Below are 27,989 nucleotides of genomic sequence, written 5' to 3'. Positions count from 1 at the left end.
ATTACTTCAATTCTATAAAGGGCCCCTTAGTAACAGGCGGATTATGGTTATCAAACTTGTCCAAGCTTTCGTAGCAATGAACCATCCTATGAAGTTTGAAATGAATCCATTCAAAACTAGAACACTGACAGGTCAGTAAGGGCCCCGTCTTGTGGCAATATATCCCCCATAATCATCAAGAAGCAATCTGCCCATATAGCTGAGCTTGACGTTTGACATTTGGACTTCAAAAAGAATCGCAAGGAAGCAAAATATACATTTTACATGTACTATGATGTGAGTCTTGTTTCCTTCCACCTCCATATTTGCTGGGCTAACAGAAATGTAAATACCGGTCCAATACTCATTTGTTAGCTTAAATTTGTTTATTTCACGTTAAATACCTCCCCCATCAAGAACCAGGGTCAAAGTAAGAGATCCACTTTGTCTTTGACCTTTGGACGTAAACGACCTTGACCTTTAACCCAGTGACTCTGATCTTTGGTCAGTTGACTCATTTTTCAATTCCGACCAATTTTGCTTCATAATATCATAACAAAATGTTCATCAGTGAAAAACATAAAACTAGACATTGACCTTGAACCTTTGGAACCCCTAACCTTGACCTTTGGTTAGTTGACTCTGTGTTAAGTTCTGAACAACTTTGCTTCATAATAACATACAAAAAAAATGTTCATCAGTAAAAAGATACAATATCTGACCTTGAAATTGACCCAGTGACCTTGACCTTAAGTCAGTTGACTCCTTGTTAAATTCCAACCAACTTTGCTTCATAATGTCATAACAAAATGTTCATCAGGGAAAAGATACAAAATTTGACATTGACCTTTGACCCAGTGACCTTGACCTTTGGTCAATCGACTCCTTATTTGATTCTGACCAACATTGCTTCAAAGTGTCAAAACGAAATGTTCACCAGTAAAAAGATAAAAAAATATAACCTTCACCTTTGACCCAGTGACCTTGACCTTTGGTCAACTGACTCCTTGTTTGATTCTGACCAACATTGCTTCGAAGTGTCAAAACGAAATGTTCACCAGCAAAAAGATAAAAAAATATATAACCTTCACCTTTGACCCAGTGACCTTGACCTTTGGTCAACTGACTCCTTGTTTAATTCCGACCAACTTTGCTCCAAAGTGTCATAACAAAATGTTCCCCAGTGAAAAGATACTGAATTTGACATTAACCTTTGACCCAGTGACCTTGACCTTAAGTCAGTTGACTCCTTGTTAAATTCTAACCAATTTTGCTTCATAATGTCATAACAAAATGTTCATCAGGGAAAAGATACAAAATTTGACCTTGGCCTTTGTCCCAGTGACCTTGACCTTTGGTCAACAGACTCCTTGTTTAATTCTGACCAACTTTGCTTCAAAGTGTTGTAACAAAATGTTCCCCAGTGAAAAGATACTAAATTTAACCTTAACCTTTGACCCAGTGACCTTGACCTTAAGTTAGTTGACTCTTTGTTAAATTCCAACCAACTTTCCTTCATAATGTCATAACGAAATGTTCATCAGGGAAAAGATACAAAATTTGATCTTGACCTTTGACCCAGTTACCTTGACCTTTGGTAAGTTGATACCTTGTTTGATTGTGACGGGCGGACAGATGAATTAGTATAGGGCATCCACATCTTTGAACAGTAAAACATGGTGATAACAAACCCCAGGGAACCTAGTCATTAGTTCTCTACAGTAGACCATGGTTATAACAAACCCCAGGGGACCTAGTAATTAGTTATCTACAGTAAAACATGGTTATAGTAAACCCCAGGGGACCTAGTAATTAGTTATCTACAGTAAAACATGGTTATAACAAACCCAAGGGGACTTATTAATTAGTTATCTATAGTAAAACATGGTTATAACAAACCCAAGGGGACTTAGTAATTAGTTCTCTACATTAAACATGGTTATAACTAACCCCAGGTGACCTAGTAATTAGTTCTCTACAGTAAACATCGTTATAACAAACCCAAGGGGACCTAGTAATTAGTTATCTACAGTAAACATGGTTATAACAAACCAAACCCCAGGGGACCTAGTCATTAGTTCTCTACATTAAACATGGTTATAACAAACCCAAGGGGACCTAGTAATTAGTTATCTACAGTAAACATGGTTATAACAAACCCAAGTGGACCTAGTAATTAGTTCTCTACATTAAACATGGTTATAACAAACCCCAGGGGACCTAGTAATTAGTTCTCTACAAAAAACATGGTTATAACTAACCCCAGGGAACCTAGTAATTAGTTCTCCACACTAAAACATGGTAATAACAAACCCCAGGGGACTTAGTAATTAGTTCTCTGCAGTGAAACATGGTGATAACATACCCAGGGGGACCTAGTAATTAGTTCTCTGCAGTAAAACATGTTGATAACAAACCCCAGGGAACCTAGTCATTAGTTCTCTACATAAAACAGGGTTATAACAAACCCTAGGGGACCTAGTAATTAGTTATCTACAGTAAACCATTGTTATAACAAACCCCAGGGGACCTAGTAATTAGTTATCTACAGTAAACCATGGTTATAATAAACCCCAGGGGACCTAGTAATTAGTTCTCTGCAGTAAACATGGTTATAACAAACCCCAGGGGACTTAGTAATTAGTTATCTACAGTAAAACATGGGTATAATAAACCCCAGGGGACCTAGTAATTAGTTCTCTGCAGTAAACATGGTTATAACAAACCCCAGGGGACTTAGTAATTAGTTATCTACAGTAAAACATGGGTATAATAAACCCCAGGGGACCTAGTAATTAGGTCTCTACAGTAAACATGGTTATAACAAACCCAAGGGGACCTAGTAATTATTTATCCACAGTAAAACATGGTTATAACAAACCCAAGGGGACTTAGTAATGAGTTATCTACAGTAAAACATGGTTATAACAAACCCCAGGGGACCTAGTAATTAGTTCTCCACAGTAAAACATGGTAATAACAAACCCCAGGGGACTTAGTAATTAGTTATCTGCAGTGAAACATGGTGATAACATACCCAGGGGGACCTAGTAATTAGTTCTCTGCAGTAAAACATTGGTTGTAACAAACCCCATGGGACCTAGTAATTAGTTCTCTACAGTAAAACATGGTTATAACAAACCCCAGGGGACCTAGTAATTAGTTATCTTCAGTAAAACATGGTTATAACAAACCCCATGGGACCTAGTATTTAGTTCTCTACAATAAAACATTGGTTATAACAAACCCCAGGGGACCTAGTAATTAGTTATCTTCAGTAAAACATGGTTTTAACAAACCCCATGGGACCTAGTAATTAGTTCTCTACAGTAAAACATGGTTATAACAAACCCCAGGGAACCTAGTAATTAGTTCTCTACAGTAAAACATGGTTATAACAAACCCCAGGGGACTTAGTAATTAGTTATCTACAGTAAAACATGGTGATAACAAACCCCAGGGAACCTAGTCATTAGTTCTCTACAGTAAACCATGGTTATAACAAAACCCAGGGGACCTAGTCATTAGTTATCTTCAGTAAAACATGGTTATAACAAACCCCATGGGACCTAGTATTTAGTTCTCTACAATAAAACATTGGTTATAACAAACCCCAGGGGACCTAGTAATTAGTTATCTATATTAAACCATGGTTATAACAAACCCAAGGGGACCTAGTAATTAGTAATCTACAGTAAAACATGGTTATAATAAACCCCAGGGGACCTAGTAATTAGTTCTCTACAGTAAACATGGTTATAACAAACCCAAGGGGACCTAGTAATTAGTTATCCACAGTAAAACATGGTTATAACAAACCCCAGGGGACTTAGTAATTAGTTCTCTGCAGTAAAACATGGTGATAACATACCCAGGGGACCTAGTAATTAGTTCTCTACAGTAAACATGGTTATTACAAACCCCAGGGGACTTAGTAATTAGTTATCTTCAGTAAACATGGTTATAACAAACCCCAGGGGACCTAGTAATTAGTTATCTACAGTAAAATATGGTTATAATAAACCCCAGGGGACCTAGTAATTAGTTATCTATAGTAAACATGGTGATAACATACCCAGGGGGACCTAGTAATTAGTTATCTATAGTAAACATGGTTAAAACAAACACCAGGGAACCTCGTAATTAGTTCTCTACAGTAAACATGGTGATAAAAAACCAAGGGGACCTAGTCATTAGTTATCTATAGTAAAACATGGTTATAACAAACCCCAGGGGACCTAGTAATTAGTTATCTACAGTAAAATATGGTTATAATAAACCCCAGTGGACCTAGTAATTAGTTATCTATAGTAAACATGGTTAAAACAAACCCCAGGGAACCTCGTAATTAGTTCTCTACAGTAAACATGGTGATAAAAAAACCAAGGGGACCTAGTCATTAGTTATCTATAGTAAAACATGGTTATAACAAACCCCAGGGGAGCTAGTAATTAGTTATCTATAGTAAACATGGTTAAAACAAACACCAGGGAACCTCGTAATTAGTTCTCTACAGTAAACATGGCTATAACAGACCCAAGGGGACTTAGTAATTAGTTCTCTACATTAAACATGGTTAAAACAAACCCCAGGGAACCTAGTAATTAGTTATCTATAGTAAACATGGTTATAACAAACCCCAGGGAACCTAGTAATTAGTTCCCTACAGTAAACATGGTGATAAAAAACCAAGGGGACCTAGTCATTAGTTATCTATAGTAAAACATGGTTATAACAAACCCAAGGGGACTTAGTAATTAGTTCTCTACAGTAAAACATGGTGATAACAAACCCAAGGTGACTTAGTAATTAGTTCTCTACATTAAACATGGTTATAACTAACCCAAGGGGACTTAGTAATTAGTTCTCTACATTAAACATGGTTATAACTAACCCAAGGGGACTTAGTAATTAGTTCTCTACAGTAAAACATGGTTATAACTAACCCCAGGGGACCTAGTAATTAGTTCTCTACAGTAAAACATGGTGATAACAAACCCAAGGTGACTTAGTAATTAGTTCTCTACATTAAACATGGTTATAACTAACCCAAGGGGACTTAGTAATTAGTTCTCTACAGTAAAACATGGTTATAACTAACCCCAGGGGACCTAGTAATTAGTTCTCTACAGTAAAACATGGTGATAACAAACCCCAGGAGACCTAGTAATTAGTTCTCTACAGTAAACATGTTTATAACAAACCCCAGGGGACCTAGTAATTAGTTCTCCACAGTAAAACATGGTAATAACAAACCCCAGGGGACTTAGTAATTAGTTCTCTGCAGTGAAACATGGTGATAACATACCCAGGGGGACCTAGTAATTAGTTCTCTGCAGTAAAACATGGTGATAACAAACCCCAGGGAACGTAGTCATTAGTTCTCTACATAAAACATGGTTATAACAAACCCCAGGGGACCTAGTAATTAGTTCTCTACAGTAAACCATGGTTATAACAATCCCAAGGGGACCTAGTAATTAGTTATCTACAGTAAACCATGGTTATAATAAACCCCAGGGGACCTAGTAATTAGTTCTCTACAGTAAACCATGGTTATAACAAACCCAAGGGGACCTAGTAATTAGTTATCTACAGTAAACATGGTTATAACAAACCCCAGGGAACCTAGTAGATAGTTAACTACAGTAAAACATGTTTATAACAAACCCCAGGGGACCTAGTAATTAGTTATCTACAGTAAACATGGTTATAACAAACCCCAGGGAACCTAGTAGATAGTTCACTACAGTAAAACATGGTTATAACTAACCCAAGGGGACCTAGTCATTAGTTCTCTACAGTAAACATGGTTATAACAAACCCCAGGGAACCTAGTAGATAGTTCACTACAGTAAAACATGTTTATAACTAACCCAAGGGGACCTAGTCATTAGTTCTCTACAATACAACATGGTTATAACTAACTCAAGGGGACCTAGATAATGACTTCAATAAAGACTGTATCAATTAAAGAAATACATGTTAATGAGAAAATTCCTTAAAATCAAGATTTTGTAACTCAATGTTGGTACAGTAAACACTGTATTTCACAATCATGGTAGTTTAGTTGGAGACAACTTGATACCTGTGTAAAAAAGATTAAGTTAACTATAAAGTTTGCTTACCCATGAGAGCCTCAAAACAGTTGGCCATGGCATGTTTGAGGTCGGACTCGTGACAGAGGTCTGGGCCATGGGCATACAGCATAAAGTTCTGTAGGGTGAGCTTCTGGATAAAGAAGTTGAAACGGTTAACAGAAGACTAGCTGATCAGACACATGTAAGTATTATATAATGGGCATTCAAAAGTCACTCAATATGAAACAAATTACATATGGTCTGACTTTCCGTGCAAATCTAAAAAAACAAAAAAACAATAGCAACCTTATTATGGTATTTTTTACGAAAGCGACCTCATAATGGTATTATTTAATGTTTTGTGGAACATGAGTCAAGTCTATACCTACCATAACCACCTCAGGGCTAGTAGTAGTTACCAATCAAGTCTATACCTACCACAACCACCTCAGGGCTAGTAGTAGTTACCAATCAAGTCCATACCTACCACAACCACCTCAGGGCTAGTAGTAGTTACCAACCAAGTCCATACCTACCACAACCACCTCAGGGCTAGTAGTAGTTACCAATCAAGTCTATACCTACCACAACCACCTCAGGGCTAGTAGTAGTTACCAATCAAGTCCATACCTACCACAACCACCTCAGGGCTAGTAGTAGTTACCAATCAAGTCCATACCTACCACAACCACCTCAGGGCTAGTAGTAGTTACCAATCAAGTCCATACCTACCACAACCACCTCAGGGCTAGTAGTAGTTACCAATCAAGTCCATACCTACCACAACCACCTCAGGGCTAGTAGTAGTTACCAATCAAGTCCATACCTACCACAACCACCTCAGGGCTAGTAGTAGTTACCAATCAAGTCCATACCTACCACAACCACCTCAGGGCTAGTAGTAGTTACCAATCAAGTCCATACCTACCACAACCACCTCAGGGCTAGTAGTAGTTACCAATCAAGTCCATACCTACCACAACCACCTCAGGGCTAGTAGTAGTTACCAATCAAGTCCATACCTACCACAACCACCTCAGGGCTAGTAGTAGTTACCAATCAAGTCCATACCTACCACAACCACCTCAGGGCTAGTAGTAGTTACCAATCAAGTCCATACCTACCACAACCACCTCAGGGCTAGTAGTAGTTACCAATCAAGTCCATACCTACCACAACCACCTCAGGGCTAGTAGTAGTTACCAATCAAGTCCATACCTACCACAACCACCTCAGGGCTAGTAGTAGTTACCAATCAAGTCCATACCTACCACAACCACCTCAGGGCTAGTAGTAGTTACCAATCAAGTCCATACCTACCACAACCACCTCAGGGCTAGTAGTAGTTACCAATCAAGTCCATACCTACCACAACCACCTCAGGGCTAGTAGTAGTTACCAATCAAGTCCATACCTACCACAACCACCTCAGGGCTAGTAGTAGTTACCAATCAAGTCCATACCTACCACAACCACCTCAGGGCTAGTAGTAGTTACCAATCAAGTCCATACCTACCACAACCACCTCAGGGCTAGTAGTAGTTACCAATCAAGTCCATACCTACCACAACCACCTCAGGGCTAGTAGTAGTTACCAATCAAGTCCATACCTACCACAACCACCTCAGGGCTAGTAGTAGTTACCAATCAAGTCCATACCTACCACAACCACCTCAGGGCTAGTAGTAGTTACCAATCAAGTCCATACCTACCACAACCACCTCAGGGCTAGTAGTAGTTACCAATCAAGTCCATACCTACCACAACCACCTCAGGGCTAGTAGTAGTTACCAATCAAGTCCATACCTACCACAACCACCTCAGGGCTAGTAGTAGTTACCAATCAAGTCCATACCTACCACAACCACCTCAGGGCTAGTAGTAGTTACCAATCAAGTCCATACCTACCACAACCACCTCAGGGCTAGTAGTAGTTACCAATCAAGTCCATACCTACCACAACCACCTCAGGGCTAGTAGTAGTTACCAATCAAGTCCATACCTACCACAACCACCTCAGGGCTAGTAGTAGTTACCAATCAAGTCCATACCTACCACAACCACCTCAGGGCTAGTAGTAGTTACCAATCAAGTCCATACCTACCACAACCACCTCAGGGCTAGTAGTAGTTACCAATCAAGTCCATACCTACCACAACCACCTCAGGGCTAGTAGTAGTTACCAATCAAGTCCATACCTACCACAACCACCTCAGGGCTAGTAGTAGTTACCAATCAAGTCCATACCTACCACAACCACCTCAGGGCTAGTAGTAGTTACCAATCAAGTCCATACCTACCACAACCACCTCAGGGCTAGTAGTAGTTACCAATCAAGTCCATACCTACCACAACCACCTCAGGGCTAGTAGTAGTTACCAATCAAGTCCATACCTACCACAACCACCTCAGGGCTAGTAGTAGTTACCAATCAAGTCCATACCTACCACAACCACCTCAGGGCTAGTAGTAGTTACCAATCAAGTCCATACCTACCACAACCACCTCAGGGCTAGTAGTAGTTACCAATCAAGTCCATACCTACCACAACCACCTCAGGGCTAGTAGTAGTTACCAATCAAGTCCATACCTACCACAACCACCTCAGGGCTAGTAGTAGTTACCAATCAAGTCTATACCTACCACAACCACCTCAGGGATAGTAGTTAATACCAATCAAATCCATACCTACCACAACCACCTCAGGGATAGTAGTAGCTACTAATCAAGTCTATACCTACCACAACCACCTCAGGGATAGTAGTTAATACCAATCAAATCCATACCTACCACAACCACCTCAGGGATAGTAGTTAATACCAATCAAGTCTATACCTACCAAAACCACCTCAGGGCTAGTAGTAGTTACCAATCAAGTCTGTACCTACCACAACCACCTCAGAGCTAGTAGTAGTTACCAATCAAGTCTATACCTACCACAACCACCTCAGGGTTAGTAGTAAATACCAATCAAGTCCATTCCTACCACAGCCACCTCAGAGCTAGTAGTAGCTACCAATCAAGTCTGTACCTACCAAAACCACCTCAGGGCTAGTAGTAGCTACCAATCAAGTCTATACCTACCACAACCACCTCAGGGCAAGTAGTAGTTACCAATCAAGTCTGTACCTACCACAACCACCTCAGGGTTAGTAGTAAATACCAATAAAGTCCATTCCTACCACAACCACCTCAGGGCTAGTAGTAGTTACCAATCAAGTATGTACCTACCACAACCACCCCAGGGCTAGTAGTAGTTACCAATCAAGTCTGTACCTACTAAAACCACCTCAGGGCTAGTAGTAAATACCAATCAAGTCCGTACCTACCAAAACCACCTCAGGGCTAGTAGTAGTTACCAATCAAGTATATACCTATCACAACCACCTCAGGGCTAGTAGTAGTTACCAATCAAATCCATACCTACCAAAACCACCTCAGGGCTAGTAGTAGTTACCAATCAAGTCCATTCCTACCACAGCCACCTCAGAGCTAGTAGTAGCTACCAATCAAGTCTATACCTACCACAACCACCTCAGGGCTAGTAGTAGTTACCAATCAAGTTTGTGCCTACCACAACCACCTCAGGGCTAGTAGTATTTACCAATCAAGTCTGTACCTACCACAACCACCCCAGGGCTAGTAGTAGTTACCAATCAAATCTATACCTACCAAAACCACCTCAGGGCTAGTATTAAATACCAATCAAGTCCGTACCTACCAAAACCACCTAAGGGCTAGTAGTAGTTACCAATCAAGTCTGTCCCTACCATAACCACCTCAGGGCTAGTAGTAGCTACCAATCAAGTCCATACCTACCATAACCACCTCAGGGCTAGTAGTTAATACCAATCAAGTCTATCCCTACCACAACCACCTCAGGACTATTAGTAGTTCCCAATCATGTCTGTCCCTACCACAACCACCTCAGGGCTAGTAGTAGTTCCCAATCAAGTCTGTACCTACCACAACCACCCCAGGGCTAGTAGTAGTTACCAATCAAATCCATCCCTACCAAAACCACCTCAGGGCTAGTAGTAGATACCAATCAAGTCCATACCTACCACAACCACCTCAGGGCTAGTAATAGCTACCAATCAAGCCCATATCTACCACAACCAACTCAGGGCTAGTAGCAGTTACCAATTAAAACATGGCTTCTTTTGTACAAACTTTCTCAAGCTATATCAATTTTATTTAATGTGATGGTTAAAAAAAAAATGAGGGAGAATACTAGTATTCGATTCAAATGAATCTATTAAAAGATTGCAACATGTGACTCAATTGACCTTGAAAGTCAAACAAGGGCATTAAGTTGAACAGACTTTGTAGCCTTTCATACCAGCATGCTTCTGGCCAAATATCATTATCCTTGACCCTAAGATTATTCAGAAGTTGTTTAAAGGTTTCAACATATTTTACCCCTGTGACCATGCAAATTGGGGAAGGTCATTCATTTGAACAAACTTGGTAGCCCTTCATCCCAGCATGTTATTGGCCAAATATCATCACCCTGGTCTTTCTGATTATAAAGTTACAGTTTTCAACCCTAATTGACCCCTTAATTTGAACAAACTTAGTAGCCATTCATCCCAGGATGTTAATGACCAAATATCAACACCCTAGGTATATTAGTTATTCAGAAGAAGTTGTTAAAAGGTTTAACCATATTTGACCCCTGTGACCTTGATATAAGTCAAGGTCACTCATTTGAACAAACTTGGTAGCCCTTTATCCCAGCATATTATTGGCCAAATATCATCACCTTATAGGTCTCTTGGTTATTCAGGAGAAGTTGTTTAAAGGTTTTTAACATATTTGACCCCTGTGACCTTGAAAATGGATGAAGGTCATTCATCCCAGCATGCTACTGGCCAATTATCATCATCCTAGGCCATTTGGTTACTGAGAAGAAATTGTTTAGAGTAAAAAGTTGACACCAGACAGAGGGACGATGGACGCAGCACCACGGCATAAGCTCATCACTTGGCCTTCGGCCAGGTGAGCTAATAAAAGGTAAGAAAGTGCTGAGAATGGTATTCTACTGTAAAGAGCCTGATTATTTCAGTTTGATAGTGACCTTCGCCAGTACAGCTAATTGTTGATTCTGGACAATAGCGGCTCTGTATGTGGTCAGTCCACCTTCCTCTAGCCAGGGAAACATATGGAACAGGTGGACACTGCAATAGATTACCAATTATATATGTCACACATATAGAACAGGTGGACACTGCAATAGATTACCAATTATATATGTCACACATATAGAACAGGTGGACACTGCAATAGATTACCAATTATATATGTCACACATATAGAACAGGTGGACACTGCAATAGATTACCAATTATATATGTCACACATATAGAACAGGTGGACACTGCAATAGATTACCAATTATATATGTCACACATATAGAACAGGTGGACACTGCAATAGATTACCAATTATATATGTCACACATATAGAACAGGTGGACACTGCAATAGATTACCAATTATATATGTCACACATATAGAACAGGTGGACACTGCAATAGATTACCAATTATATATGTCACACATATAGAACAGGTGGACACTGCAATAGATTACCAATTATATATGTCACACATATAGAACAGGTGGACACTGCAATAGATTACCAATTATATATGTCACACATATAGAACAGGTGGACACTGCAATAGATTACCAATTATATATGTCACACATATAGAACAGGTGGACACTGCAATAGATTACCAATTATATATGTCACACATATAGAACAGGTGGACACTGCAATAGATTACCAATTATATATGTCACACATATAGAACAGGTGGACACTGCAATAGATTACCAATTATATATGTCACACATATAGAACAGGTGGACACTGCAATAGATTACCAATTATATATGTCACACATATAGAACAGGTGGACACTGCAATAGATTACCAATTATATATGTCACACATATAGAACAGGTGGACACTGCAATAGATTACCAATTATATATGTCACACATATAGAACAGGTGGACACTGCAATAGATTACCAATTATATATGTCACACATATAGAACAGGTGGACACTGCAATAGATTACCAATTATATATGTCACACATATAGAACAGGTGGACACTGCAATAGATTACCAATTATATATGTCACACATATAGAACAGGTGGACACTGCAATAGATTACCAATTATATATGTCACACATATAGAACAGGTGGACACTGCAATAGATTACCAATTATATATGTCACACATATAGAACAGGTGGACACTGCAATAGATTACCAATTATATATGTCACACATATAGAACAGGTGGACACTGCAATAGATTACCAATTATATATGTCACACATATAGAACAGGTGGACACTGCAATAGATTACCAATTATATATGTCACACATATAGAACAGGTGGACACTGCAATAGATTACCAATTATATATGTCACACATATAGAACAGGTGGACACTGCAATAGATTACCAATTATATATGTCACACATATAGAACAGGTGGACACTGCAATAGATTACCAATTATATATGTCACACATATAGAACAGGTGGACACTGCAATAGATTACCAATTATATATGTCACACATATAGAACAGGTGGACACTGCAATAGATTACCAATTATATATGTCACACATATAGAACAGGTGGACACTGCAATAGATTACCAATTATATATGTCACACATATAGAACAGGTGGACACTGTAATAGATTACCAATTATATATGTCACACATATAGAACAGGTGGACACTGCAATAGATTACCAATTATATATGTCACACGTATAACTACAAAACTACTCAACAAATGGTAAGGTTTTTTTAAAGTGAATTTTCAAACTAAATTTAAAACATTTTAACATGATAATATAATCATTTAAGTAACTCACATGAAAACATGACACAATACTACAAAAATGATAACACAAAATCAAAAAAATGTGTAGAACACATGATATACGATTTAACGCCAATAAGAGCTACTCTAACTACAACAACAATGTCATCAGTGCATCACTGCCGCGGAGAAATGTAACACTGAACCATCTGTGTACAGTAGTATTATTGATGTGAGGAGCTATCCAATACCAACGGAGGAGTAATGGCTAGACTAAGTGTAATAAAGGCATATCGTGTATGTTAATATTGATGTGAGGCGCTATCCAATACCAACGGAGGAGTTAAGGCTAGACTAAGTGTAATAAAGGGATATCGTGTATGTTAATATTGATGTGAGGCGCTATCCAATACCAACGGAGGAGTTAAGGCTAGACTAAGTGTAATAAAGGGATACCGTGTATGTTAATATTGATGTGAGGCGCTATCCGATACCAACGGAGGAGTAATGGCTAGACTAAGTGTAATAAAGGCATATCGTGTATGTTAATATTGAGGTGAGGAGCTATCCAATACCAACGGAGGAGTAATGGCTAGACTAAGTGTAATAAAGGCATATCGTGTATGTTAATATTGAGGTGAGGAGCTATCCAATACCAACGGAGGAGTAATGGCTAGACTAAGTGTAATAAAGGCATATCGTTTATGTTAATATTGATGTGAGGCGCTATCCAATACCAACGGAGGAGTTAAGGCTAGACTAAGTGTAATAAAGGGATACCGTGTATGTTAATATTGATGTGAGGCGCTATCCGATACCAACGGAGGAGTAATGGCTAGACTAAGTGGAATAAAGGGATATCGTGTATGTTAACATTGATGTGAGGCGCTATCCAATACCAACTGAGGAGTAATGGCTAGACTAAGTGTAATAAAGGCATATCGTGTATGTTAATATTGAGGTGAGGAGCTATCCAATACCAACGGAGGAGTAATGGCTAGACTAAGTGTAATAAAGGGATATTGTGTATGTTAATATTGATGTCAGGCGCTATCCAATACCAACGGAGGAGTAATGGCTAGACTAAGTGTAATAAAGGGATATCGTGTATGTTAATATTGATGTCAGGCGCTATCCAATACCAAAGGAGGAGTAATGGCTAGACTAAGTGTAATAAAGGGATATCATGTATGTTGATCTACCACAGAACAAGAAAGTAGAATGTATGTTTAATGGTGGAAGGGTTGGGACTCTACTGCACCTTGTGATGAACTCCACTACGGCATCCCCGAGAAACTCAAGTCGCTCATTGTGTGGGATCTCCGAGGACAACTCCTCCTTGTTACCCATCCGAGACATGATGTTTAAGAGGATGTTTATACCTGTCAACAGCCAACAGAAAACCCTCTAAACAACTCACTTTACCTGTGATCAGCCATAGCAGTTCAGTCCTTCAAAGGGGTACATCAGTACTAAACAAACTTACTTCTAGACATAACCCGTACTTGTTATATCATTTAACAAGGTGGTGGGTTTACACCGGTCTTATTACTGGTAATGTAGGAAAGGTTTATCATTGAGTGTAAAAATCTACACTGTCACATACGTTCACTTCAAAATGTTTTAAAATGTGTTATCTGAATTATTCATTTCATCATCAAACATAAGTTCTCTGGATTTAAAAAAAATAAATAAATGGAACTTGTTATAAAAAAAATCCAGAGAACTTATGTTTAATGATAATATGTTTGCTAAGTAAAAGAACAAGAAAAACATGTACATATTTGTCTAGTTTAAACTTGTGTTTATAATCTTCTCTTGATTAATGATTAACATTCCCATATTTGAGAATAGCTACATTCTGATACTTAAGTTAGTTTATTACAAGGAAAGACTCTGGTCTGAGAATAACTTACTCGCATAAGATTCATATTTTGTTTACTGCATATATTAGGGGAAATTTCTACCAGCTCAGCTAAGACATATTTGTGGAACTAAAACGAGCCCCAACTAACAGCTATACACAACATGTTTGTTTACTTACCCCGTTTGCGAGTGTGGGCGTAATGAATCTTACGATCGCCATACTCTAACTGCCTCCTTCCACAGTTTGACAGAGAGTTGCGGGCGTGGTCGGGGTTTGTTCCATAGTTGACCTTGTATGAGGTGTGGGTCAAGGCCAACTGTAAACAAAACCAGACAGTTATAATGTGTTATGTACTTCCTCTGTAAATTGGCCTCTTTAAGTAGTAAATTTCTCCCACACACTGAATTAGCTCACTTCTATGAGATTATAAATATCAGGTAAATATTTACTTATGTTGAATAAATGTGGACAAAAGAGGTAAAAATCCAAGATGGACAAAATGTCTTTTGTAGTACTGTATGGCACTTTTAGTTATTGAAAGAGTCCTATTTTTGCTTTATTCTGGTTTTAACAAAGTTCAGTATTTGCAATTTCAGAAACCACCATGACATTAAACCATCATGACATTAAACCACCGTGACATTAAACCACCGTGACATTAAATCCAAATACATTAAGTGGTATAGCATGAAACATAAACATCAGGTTTAAGTACAGGACAAAAGATATTTGTCCCAGCAAAACTGAAGAGACCCACAATATATCTGTGAGTTAACACACTGGCTGCCAGGGATGTTAGGGAATGAAACCAGCCACCAGCTTGTCCAGATGTAATAGTATCATAAAAACGATTAACAAAGAGTAATCTATCATTTATAATCCATAAGAACAAGAGGCCCAAGGGCCTTCATGGTCACCTGAGTTATATTATAGGTACTGGTAGCTTTATTTTATTGTTTAGATGTGATGTGGAAATCAGCATGTAAACTAAGTGAAATACAATACTTGTCATGTCATCAAAGGATAAGAATTTTAAAATATTGGTAAATGTACCCTTTGGGGCCCCGCCCTAGCCCCTGGGTATGGGGCAGGAATCCCAATTTTACAAAGTAATACTCTCATTCACCAAAGATGATTCTGACTAAGTTTGAGTAATTTTCTGCTGAAAATGGATAAAATATACCCAAAAGTGTTATTTCCCTATATAAACTATAGTAAACTTTACCCCCTCCCCAAGGGAGAACGGATAGCTCGGGGTCCTGAAATTTACGATTTAAATAAAGCCCCTGATGATTTTCTTTCTGGAGGAGAAAATTTTGGAAATATTGGTTAATTTTCCCTTTGGGGCCCCGCCCTGGCCCCAGGGGTTGGGGTAGGAATCCCAATTTTATAATTTTGTATCCTCATCTACCAAGGATGATTCTGACCAAGTTTGAAAAAAATCCATCCACTGGTTCTTGAGAAGAAATTGAAAATGTAAAAAGTTAGTTTACACATGACGGACGACGACGGACGGAAAGCGATAAGCATAGGTCACTTGAGCAAAGCTCAGGTGACCTAAAAATAAATAAATAAATATGTAAGTGGTCTCCCTTTGTCCAGACCTGTAAGAGTGATCTGTCGTTAAACCTGTAGTCGAGAGTTTTCTCCAACACAGACAGGCATTGGTGGAACCTCAGGTGCCCTAGCAACACAGGGATCAGCATGGCATGCTGGGGACAAAGTACAAAATAAAATTGAACATTTTTTTATATATATATATATAAATATATATCTTACTTGGAGAAGATGGATAGCAATCCAACATCTGTTCTATTTATCTCTTTTGTGTAAGTATATATGCAACATTAAGTTTAATGCAGACAGAAAAATAATTTGACCCAGTGTTAGGCCCAAAATAAAATATACAAAATATACAACTTAATGTATTTATAAAGGTTTAATGCAAGTATAAGTTATTAAGTATTAGGAGTGAATCATGTTCATATCAGCACACTCCAGCATTACAGCTGATTGTCAAAAACAAGAGGAAATAGTGACCTGGGTTATATCTGACTTAATCCCGGTCCTCAGGAAACCCTCACTACTAATCTCCACGGTGACCTCCCTCTTCATGGTGCTGAAACAAAGCGACACAGAGTGAGTACCTGGCTGTCAAAGACAGAAATAATCCTATATAGAGTATAGGTGAGTACCTGGCTGTCTAAGACAGAAATAATCCTATATAGAGTACAGGCGAGTACCTGGCTGTCTAAGACAGAAATAATCCTCTATAGAGTATAGGTGAGTACCTGACTGTCTAAGACAGAAATAATCCTATATAGAGTACAGGCGAGTACCTGGCTGTCTAAGACACAAATAATCCTCTACAGAGTATAGGTGAGTACCTCGCTGTCTAAGACAGAAAAAATCCACCACAGAGTATAGGTGAGTACCTGGCTGTCTAAGACACAAATAATCCTATATAGAGCATAGGTGGGTACCTGGCTGTCTAAGACAGAAATAATCCTATATAGAGTATAGGCGAGTACCTGGCTGTCTAAGACAGAAATAATCCTTTACAGAGTATAGGTGAGTACCTGGCTGTCTAAGACATAAATAATCCTCTACAGAGTATAGGTGAGTACCCCGCTGTCTAAGACACAAATAATCCTATATAGAGTATAGGTGAGTGCCTGACTGTCTAAGACACAAATAATCCTCTACAGAGTATATGTGAGTACCTCGCTGTCTAAGACAGAAAAAATCCACCACAGAGTATAGGTGAGTGCCTGGCTGTCTAAGACACAAATAATCCTCTACAGAGTATAGGTGAGTCCCCCGCTGTCTAAGACACAAATAATCCTATATAGAGTATAGGTGAGTGCCTGACTGTCTAAGACACAAATAATCCTCTACAGAGTATAGGTGAGTACCTCGCTGTCTCAGACAGAAATAATCCTCCACAGAGTATAGGTGAGTACCTGGCTGTCTAAGACAGAAATAATCCTCTACAGAGTATAGGTGAGTACCTCGCTGTCTCAGACAGAAATAATCCTCCACAGAGTATAGGTGAGTACATGGCTGTCTAAGACAGAAATAATCCTATATAGAGTATAGGTGAGTACCTCGCTGTCAAAGACAGAAATAATCCTCTAAAGAGTATAGGTGAGTATCCCGCTGTCTTAGACACAAATAATCCTATATAGAGTATAGGTGAGTACCTGGCTGTCTAAGACAGAAATAATCCTCTACAGAGTATAGGTGAGTACCTCGCTGTCTAAGACACAAATAATCCTATATAGAGTATAGGTGAGTACCTCGCTGTCTAAGACAGAAATAATCCTCTACAGAGTATAGGTGAGTACCTGGCTGTCTAGGACAGAAATAATCCTATATAGAGTATAGGTGAGTACCTGACTGTCTCAAGACAGAAATAATCCTATATAGCGCATAGGTGAGTACCCTGCTGTCTAAGACAGAAATAATCCTATATAGAGTATAGGTGAGTACCTGGCTGTATAAGACAGAAATAATCCTATATAGAGTATAGGTGAATACCTGGCTGTTTAAGACAGAAATAATCCTATATAGAGCATAGGTGGGTACCTGGCTGTCTAAGACAGAAATAATCCTGTATAGAGTATAGGTGAATACCTCGCTGTCTAAGACAGAAATAATCCTATATAGAGTATAGGTGAGTACCTGGCTGTCTAAGACAGAAATAATCCTCTACAGAGTATAGGTGAATACCTCGCTGTCTAAGACAGAAATAATCCTATATAGAGTATAAGTGAGTACCTGGCTGTCTAAGACAGAAATAATCCTATATAGAGCATAGGTGAGTACCTGGCTGTCTAAGACACAAATAATCCTATATAGAGTATAGGTGAGTACCTGGTTGTCTAAGACAGAAATAATCCTATATAGAGTATAAGTGAGTCCCTGTCTGTCTAAGACAGAAATAATCCTATATAGAGAATAGGTGAGTACCTGGCTGTCTAAGACAGAAATAATCCTCTATAGAGCATAGGTGAGTACCTGGCTGTCTAAGACAAAAATAATCCTATATAGAGTATAGGTGAGTACCTGGCTGTCTAAGACAGAAATAATCCTATATAGAGCATAGGTGAGTACCTGGCTGTCTAAGACACAAATAATCCTATATAGAGTACAGTTTACAAGTTTATACACTTACTATTTATAGAGATTCTGACAACAAGCTCACAAGTTGATGTAAACCTGTTTACCATTGAAGGTCCTGATACTTCCTTGTGTAGACATAAAGAACAACAAAGTTTCGTTGTCATACCTCTTGGTACGGAGCTCCTGGAGGTAACTTTCCTTCTGCTCTAACTTTTGTTTGTCGGAGAAGGTCACCTTGGGTTTACTGTTCAGGAGGTGCTTAAACTTCACATACTGTTTCCAAGTCTTCTGGTAGCTGTTCAATACAAACACTCAATAAATACTTCCTCAAGTAAATACTCTCAAATATAGGCATGAGAACGTCCTATAGAATACTGTATACAACACTAGATTCTTATCCTTCTGTCTTTCAAAATACATATGTCCTGTTTAATAATAATGGTGTGATCAAACACTGCTGATGTAGAACTTTGTGGTGGTGTCCTAGGGTGGATCTGTGAAAGGACTCTATAGAGCTCCTTACTAATAAAACATAATAGAGAAATAAAGGAATCTCAACACCACAAGGACGATTTGTGTGATTTACTGTCTACAGGTTTCGGCCTGCTATGCAGCCATCAACAGAACATGGGTATATTATGGCTAACGCCTAATGTACAGAAATATTATATGAACAGTAAAACACTGGTATGCTCAAATGCATCCTAATTAATTTACAAACTTTCGTACAGATACATGGAATGGTTTTGAAGCCATTTCCCAGAATGAACTGACAGATGCCTGGGTGGGGCTCAATTTAATTCTAGGGGATCACCAGTACACCTGAACAAAGCTCACCACTTACTAAGGATATCTAGCTTTGATGAACTGAGCACACCACTTACTAAGGTTACCAAGCTTGGCTGATCATGAACTGACCACACCACTTACTAAGGGTACCAAGCTTGGCTGAACAGAGCACACCACTTACTAGAGCCGTCAGCATATCTTCATGAACACAACACTTACTAGGGGTCACCAGCGTAGCTGAGCTGAGCTGGTCGAATACCAAAGTGGATAATGAGGGGATAAGTGATCACATCTGTTTCTGACTGCTGTCTGTCCAACTGGTCAATCCTCAGGGAGCTAGGCTTCTGTTACAACAGTCAATAATAATCTACAAGTATTATAATCCTCAGGGAGCTAGGCTTCTGTTACAACAGTCAATAATAATCTACAAGTATTATAATCCTCAGGGAGCTAGGCTTCTGTTACAACAGTCAATAATAATCTACAAGTATTATAATCCTCAGGGAGCTAGGCTTCTGTTACAACAGTCAATAATAATCTACAAGTATTATAATCCTCAGGGAGCTAGGCTTCTGTTACAACAGTCAATAATAATCTACAAGTATTATCATTATGATAACACACAGAAACTTGGTATAATCCAGGAGAAAATTTATTTGTCTGCATTTAAGTGAACATTATAATACTTTAAATGAGAAGGGAGTCATTTTTCATTTTGTTTTTAAATTAATTTTCTTTGTTTATTATTTAGTTATTAAGTATTATTTTTTTTATTAATAATTTTATTTTTTGTTAAGTGATTAGTTTTGTATGTTGATTATTAGTGGTTTTCATATCCTGTCATCTCACATGTATCACTAATATTTCATTTTAATCTAAAGTTATCAACTCTTACATATCAGACTTAGCGTCAGTTTTATATTCAAAATAATTTAAAATCTTGACAAAACAAAAATTTCAAAACTGTCTAATTTTTTGGGGATAAAATGAAAGTTTGCATTCAAGTGACAGGAAATTGTACACTGATTTGATATGAAAATGTCAAACTTCTTTTGCACCTGTACTTGATCTGCAGTGTTGACCTCTGCTTTTATTACAGTTTTCACACTGGCTAATAGCTGGCCATGAAGAAAGTTCCGAGTTTGGGGAACTAGTTCAGATAGCAAATGTAACCAAATTAATTTCTCCATCAAACTATCACTGTTGTACCATCTCTCCATCAAACTATAACTGTTGTACCATCTCTCCATCAAACTATCACTGTTGTACCATCTCTCCATCAAACTATCACTGTTGTACCATCTCTCCATCAAACTATCACTGTTGTACCATCTCTCCATCAAACTATCACTGTTGTACCATCTCTCCATCAAACTATCACTGTTGTACCATCTCTCCATCAAACTATCACTGTTGTACCATCTCTCCATCAAACTATAACTGTTGTACCATCTCTCCATCAAACTATAACTGTTGTACCATCTCTCCATCAAACTATAACTGTTGTACCATCTCTCCATCAAACTATAACTGTTGTACCATCTCTCCATCAAACTATAACTGTTGTACCATCTCTCCATCAAACTATCACTGTTGTACCATCTCTCCATCAAACTATAACTGTTGTACCATCTCTCCATCAAACTATAACTGTTGTACCATCTCTCCATCAAACTATAACTGTTGTACCATCTCTCCATCAAACTATAACTGTTGTACCATCTCTCCATCAAACTATAACTGTTGTACCATCTCTCCATCAAACTATAACTGTTGTACCATCTCTCCATCAAACTATAACTGTTGTACCATCTCTCCATCAAACTATAACTGTTGTACCATCTCTCCATCAAACTATAACTGTTGTACCATCTCTCCATCAAACTATAACTGTTGTACCATCTCTCCATCACACTATAACTGTTGTACCATCTCTCCATCACACTATAACTGTTGTACCATACTCCTTACATGTTCTTAATTTCGATTTTAATCTTGTCATCATTTTATCATATTTGCTGCGAAAGGTTTCAACTATGGTGGAGAAATTTGTGTTACAAAACAATGAGAAGTATATATATCACAAGAATATTAACAACTACACAATACTGCAAGGCAGTTGATATCCATATTGATAATATTATTTATTCCAAGTCCCCGGTCCCCTCTATCCCACATCCTAATCCTTCCTTTCATCAGCTACTACTGACCATTCCAGGATAGGTGACTACCATTCCACGTATTTCATCCAGGAAATTTTCCCAGTCGTGCTGGTCAGACTTCAATATCTGGGCAAGTTCTGTCTCCTCCAACAACGGTTTAGAGCATCGCAGCAAATATAACAGGACTTCATTCATTGACAAGATTTCTTTACCATTTTCTGGAAATAAAGGGAAATATTGAAATGATTTTATTCCAATCTTGCATAAAAGTAAAAAAAAATAAAAAAAAATAAAAAAAAACAAAAAAAAACTGTTAATTTGTCATAAGTCTTTTACAATAAAATCCATCAATGATCAACATTATTATGACATTGCACAAGTAAGAACATTATAATCCATCACATAGATAACATGTTCAACTAACTAAAGCTCTATCAACAGCTTGTTGGAAATATATCTAAGCTATTTCATCTCGGCAAATCCATACCAGCATGTGAGTGTATAAAAGTTTTAAGTTCAACAGTTTTCCTACATAAAAAGGATGGACACAGTGTGGTAATCATGTACACAAGGACACAGTGTGGTAATCATGTACACAAGGACACAGTGAGCAAATCATGTACACAAGGACACAGTGAGGTAATCATGTACACAAGGACAAAGTGTGGTAATCATGTACACAAGGACAGTGTGGTAATCATGTACACAAGGACACAGTGTGGTAATCATGTACACAAGGACACAGTGTGGTAATTATGTACACAAGGACACAGTGTGGTAATCATGTGCACACGGACACAGTGTGGCAATCATATACACAAGGACACAGTGGGGTAATCATGTACACAAGGACAAAGTGTGGTAATCATGTAAATAAGGACACAGTGTGGTACTCATGTACACAAGGGCACAGTGTTGTTATCATGGACACAAGGACACAGTGTCGTAATCATGTACACAAGGATACAGTGTAGTAATCATGTGCACATGGACACACAAGGACACAGTGTTGTAATCATGTACAAAGGGACACAGGGTGGTAATCATGTGCACATGGACAGTACACAGTGTGGTAATCACGTACACAAGGACACAGTTAGGTAATCATGTACACAAGAACACAGTGTGGTAATCATTTAAACAAGGACAGTGTGTTAATCATGTACACAAGGGCACAGTGAGGTAATCATGTCCACAAGGACACAGTGAGACAATCATGTACACAAGGGCACAGTGGGGTAATCATGTCCACAAGGACCCAGTGTGGTAATTATGTACGCAAGGACACAGTGTGGTTATCATGTACACAAAGACACAGTGTGGTAATCAAGTACACAAGGACACAGTGTTCATGTACAAAAGGACACAGTGGGGTAATTATGTACACAATGACACAGTGAGGTAATCATGTAAACAAGGACACAGTGAGGGAATCATGTACACAAGGACTCAGTGAGACAATCATGTACACAAGGATACAGTGTGGTAATCATGCACACAAGGACACAGTGTTGTAATCATGTACACAAGGATTCAGTGTAGTAATCATGTGCACATGGACACACAAGGACACAGTGTTCATGTACAAAAGGACACAGCGTCGTAATCATGTACACAAGGGCACAGTGTTGTTATCATGTAGACAAGGACACAGTGTGGTACTCATGTGCACAAGGACACAGTGTGGTACTCATGTACACAAGGGCACAGTGTGGTAATCATTTAAACAAGGACAGTGTGGTAATCATGGGCACATGGACAGGGTGGTAATCATGTGCACACTGACACAGTGTGGCAATCATATACAAAAGGACACAGTGAGCCAATCATGTACACAAGGGCACAGTGTGGTAATCATTTAAACAAGGACAGTGTGGTAAACATGTACACAAGGACACATTTTGGTAATCATGTACACAGGGACACAGTGGGGTAATCATGTTCACAAGGACACAGTGTGGTTATCATGTACACAAGGACTCAGTGTGGTAATCATGTTCACACGGACACAGTGTGGCAATCATATACAAAAGGACACAGTGAGGAATTCATGTACACAAGGACACATTTTGGTAATCATGTACACACGGACACAGTGTGGTAATCATGGGCACATGGACAGGGTGGTAATCATGTAGAAAGGGACACAGTGTGGTAATCATATACACAAGGACACAGGGTTGTTATCATGTACACAAGAACACAGCGTGGTAATCATGTACACAATGACACAGTGTGGTAATTATGTATACAAGGACACAGTGAGCCAATCATGTACACAAGGATACAGTGTGGTAATCATGGGGTAATCATGTACACCAGGACACAGTGTGGTAACCATGTCCACAAGGACACAGTGAGACAATCATGTACACAAGGGCACAGTGTGGTAATCATATACACAAGGACACAGGGAGGTAATCACGTACACAAGGACACAGTGCGGTAATCATGTACACAAGCACACAGTGTTGTTATCATGTAGACAAGGACACAGTGTGGTCATCATGTACACAAGGACCCAGTGTGGTAATTATGTATACAAGGACACAGTGTGGCAATCATATACAAAAGGACACAGTGAGCCAATCATGTACACAAGAACACAGTGTGGTAATTATGTATACAAGGACACAGTGAGGGAATCATGTACACAAAGACTCAGTGTGGCAAGGACACAGTGTGGTACTCATGTACACAAGGGCACAGTGTGGTAATCATCTACACAAGGACACAGTGTCGTAATCATGTACACAAGGACACAGTGAGACAATCATGTACACAAGGACACAGTGTTGTTATCATGTACACAAGGACACAGTGTGGTAATCATGTACAAAGGGACACAGTGTGGTAATCATGTACACAAGGACACAGTGTGGTTATCATGTACACAAGGACAGTGTGCTAATCATGTGCACAAGGACACAGTGTGGTAAATATAATCATGTACACAAGGACAAAGTGTTGTAATCATGTGCACATGGACAGTGTGGTAATCATGTACACAAGGACACAGTGTGGTAATCATGTACACAAGGACACAGTGAGGTAATCATGTACACAAAGACACAGTGTGGTAATCATGTACACAAGGACACAGTGTGGCTATCATGTACACAAGGGTACAATGTGGTAATCATGTACACAAGGACACAGTGTGGTAGTCATGTTCACAAGGACACAGTGTGGTTATCACGTACACAAGGGTACAATGTGTTAATCATGTACACAAGGGTACAATGTGGTTATCATGTAAACAAGGGAACAATGTAGTTATCATGTACACAAGGGTACAATGTGGTAATCATCTACACAAGGGTACAATGTGGTGATGTTGTACACAAGAGCATAGTGTGGTAATCATGTACACAAGGGTACAATGTGGTAATCATATAAACAAGGGTACAATGTTGTTATGGTGTACACAAGGGTACAATGTGGTTATGGTGTACACAAGAACATAGTGTGGTAATGGCGTATACAAGGGTACAATGTGGTAATCATATAAACAAGGGTACAATGTGGTAATGGTGTACACAAGAACATAGTGTGGTAATCATGTACACAAGAACATAGTGTGGTAATGGCGTATACAAGGGTACAATGTGGTAATCATATAAACAAGGGTACAATGTTGTTATGGTGTACACAAGAACATAGTGTGGTAATCATGTACACAAGGGTACAATGTGGTAATGGTGTACACAAGAACATAGTGCGGTAATCATGTACACAAGGACACAGTGTGGTAATCATGTACACAAGGACACAGTGTGGTAATCATGTACACAAGGACACAGTGTGGTAATCATGTACACAAGGACACAGTGTGGTAATCATGTACACAAGGACACAGTGTGGTAATCATGTACACAAGGACACAGTGTGGTAATCATGTACACAAGGACACAGTGTGGTAATCATGTACACAAGGACACAGTGTGGTAATCATGTACACAAGGACACAGTGTGGTAATCATGTACACAAGGACACAGTGTGGTAATCATGTACACAAGGACACAGTGTGGTAATCATGTACACAAGGACACAGTGTGGTAATCATGTACACAAGGACACAGTGTGGTAATCATGTACACAAGGACACAGTGTGGTAATCATGTACACAAGGACACAGTGTGGTAATCATGTACACAAGGACACAGTGTGGTAATCATGTACACAAGGACACAGTGTGGTAATCATGTACACAAGGACACAGTGTGGTAATCATGTACACAAGGACACAGTGTGGTAATCATGTACACAAGGACACAGTGTGGTAATCATGTACACAAGGACACAGTGTGGTAATCATGTACACAAGGACACAGTGTGGTAATCATGTACACAAGGACACAGTGTGGTAATCATGTACACAAGGACACAGTGTGGTAATCATGTACACAAGGACACAGTGTGGTAATCATGTACACAAGGACACAGTGTGGTAATCATGTACACAAGGACACAGTGTGGTAATCATGTACACAAGGACACAGTGTGGTAATCATGTACACAAGGACACAGTGTGGTAATCATGTACACAAGGACACAGTGTGGTAATCATGTACACAAGGACACAGTGTGGTAATCATGTACACAAGGACACAGTGTGGTAATCATGTACACAAGGACACAGTGTGGTAATCATGTACACAAGGACACAGTGTGGTAATCATGTACACAAGGACACAGTGTGGTAATCATGTACACAAGGACACAGTGTGGTAATCATGTACACAAGGACACAGTGTGGTAATCATGTACACAAGGACACAGTGTGGTAATCATGTACACAAGGACACAGTGTGGTAATCATGTACACAAGGACACAGTGTGGTAATCATGTACACAAGGACACAGTGTGGTAATCATGTACACAAGGACACAGTGTGGTAATCATGTACACAAGGACACAGTGTGGTAATCATGTACACAAGGACACAGTGTGGTAATCATGTACACAAGGACACAGTGTGGTAATCATGTACACAAGGACACAGTGTGGTAATCATGTACACAAGGACACAGTGTGGTAATCATGTACACAAGGACACAGTGTGGTAATCATGTACACAAGGACACAGTGTGGTAATCATGTACACAAGGACACAGTGTGGTAATCATGTACACAAGGACACAGTGTGGTAATCATGTACACAAGGACACAGTGTGGTAATCATGTACACAAGGACACAGTGTGGTAATCATGTACACAAGGACACAGTGTGGTAATCATGTACACAAGGACACAGTGTGGTAATCATGTACACAAGGACACAGTGTGGTAATCATGTACACAAGGACACAGTGTGGTAATCATGTACACAAGGACACAGTGTGGTAATCATGTACACAAGGACACAGTGTGGTAATCATGTACACAAGGACACAGTGTGGTAATCATGTACACAAGGACACAGTGTGGTAATCATGTACACAAGGACACAGTGTGGTAATCATGTACACAAGGACACAGTGTGGTAATCATGTACACAAGGACACAGTGTGGTAATCATGTACACAAGGACACAGTGTGGTAATCATGTACACAAGGACACAGTGTGGTAATCATGTACACAAGGACACAGTGTGGTAATCATGTACACAAGGACACAGTGTGGTAATCATGTACACAAGGACACAGTGTGGTAATCATGTACACAAGGACACAGTGTGGTAATCATGTACACAAGGACACAGTGTGGTAATCATGTACACAAGGACACAGTGTGGTAATCATGTACACAAGGACACAGTGTGGTAATCATGTACACAAGGACACAGTGTGGTAATCATGTACACAAGGACACAGTGTCGTAATCATGTACACAAGGACACAGTGTGGTTATCATGTACACAAGGACAGTGTGACAATCATGTGCACAAGGACACAGTGTGGTAAATTTAATCATGTACACAAGGACACAGTGTGGTAATCATGTGCACAAGGACACAGTGTGGTAACCATATACATAAGGACACAATGTGGTAACCATGTACACAAGGACACAGTGTGGTAATCATGTACACAAGAGCATAGTGTGGTAATCATGTACACAAGGACACAGTGAGGTAATCATGTACACAAGGACACAGTGTGGTAATCATGTACA

General features: G+C 39.1%; 1 protein-coding gene across 1 annotated transcript in view; it reads right to left on the bottom strand.

Moving 5' to 3' along the window:
- LOC110447954 (ribonuclease 3-like) overlaps nucleotides 1-27,989 on the bottom strand; it is a 67,694-nt gene that overhangs the window by 21,970 nt on the left and 17,735 nt on the right. The window contains exons 12-20 of the mRNA XM_021493952.1: nucleotides 21,918-22,087; nucleotides 19,927-20,051; nucleotides 19,085-19,213; nucleotides 16,834-16,912; nucleotides 16,398-16,505; nucleotides 14,971-15,109; nucleotides 14,188-14,308; nucleotides 11,140-11,239; nucleotides 6,108-6,210 (exon numbers count right to left, since the gene is read on the bottom strand). Of these exons, the coding sequence (XP_021349627.1) occupies nucleotides 6,108-6,210; nucleotides 11,140-11,239; nucleotides 14,188-14,308; nucleotides 14,971-15,109; nucleotides 16,398-16,505; nucleotides 16,834-16,912; nucleotides 19,085-19,213; nucleotides 19,927-20,051; nucleotides 21,918-22,087 (1,074 nt within the window). The remainder of the gene's footprint in view (nucleotides 1-6,107; nucleotides 6,211-11,139; nucleotides 11,240-14,187; nucleotides 14,309-14,970; nucleotides 15,110-16,397; nucleotides 16,506-16,833; nucleotides 16,913-19,084; nucleotides 19,214-19,926; nucleotides 20,052-21,917; nucleotides 22,088-27,989) is intronic.

Source organism: Mizuhopecten yessoensis, unplaced genomic scaffold (genome assembly GCF_002113885.1).
Source record: "Mizuhopecten yessoensis strain PY_sf001 unplaced genomic scaffold, ASM211388v2 scaffold3693, whole genome shotgun sequence".
Classification (NCBI taxonomy): domain Eukaryota; kingdom Metazoa; phylum Mollusca; class Bivalvia; order Pectinida; family Pectinidae; genus Mizuhopecten; species Mizuhopecten yessoensis.
Note: the sequence above shows the minus strand (reverse complement) of the source record. Positions and strands in the feature narration are given on the sequence as shown.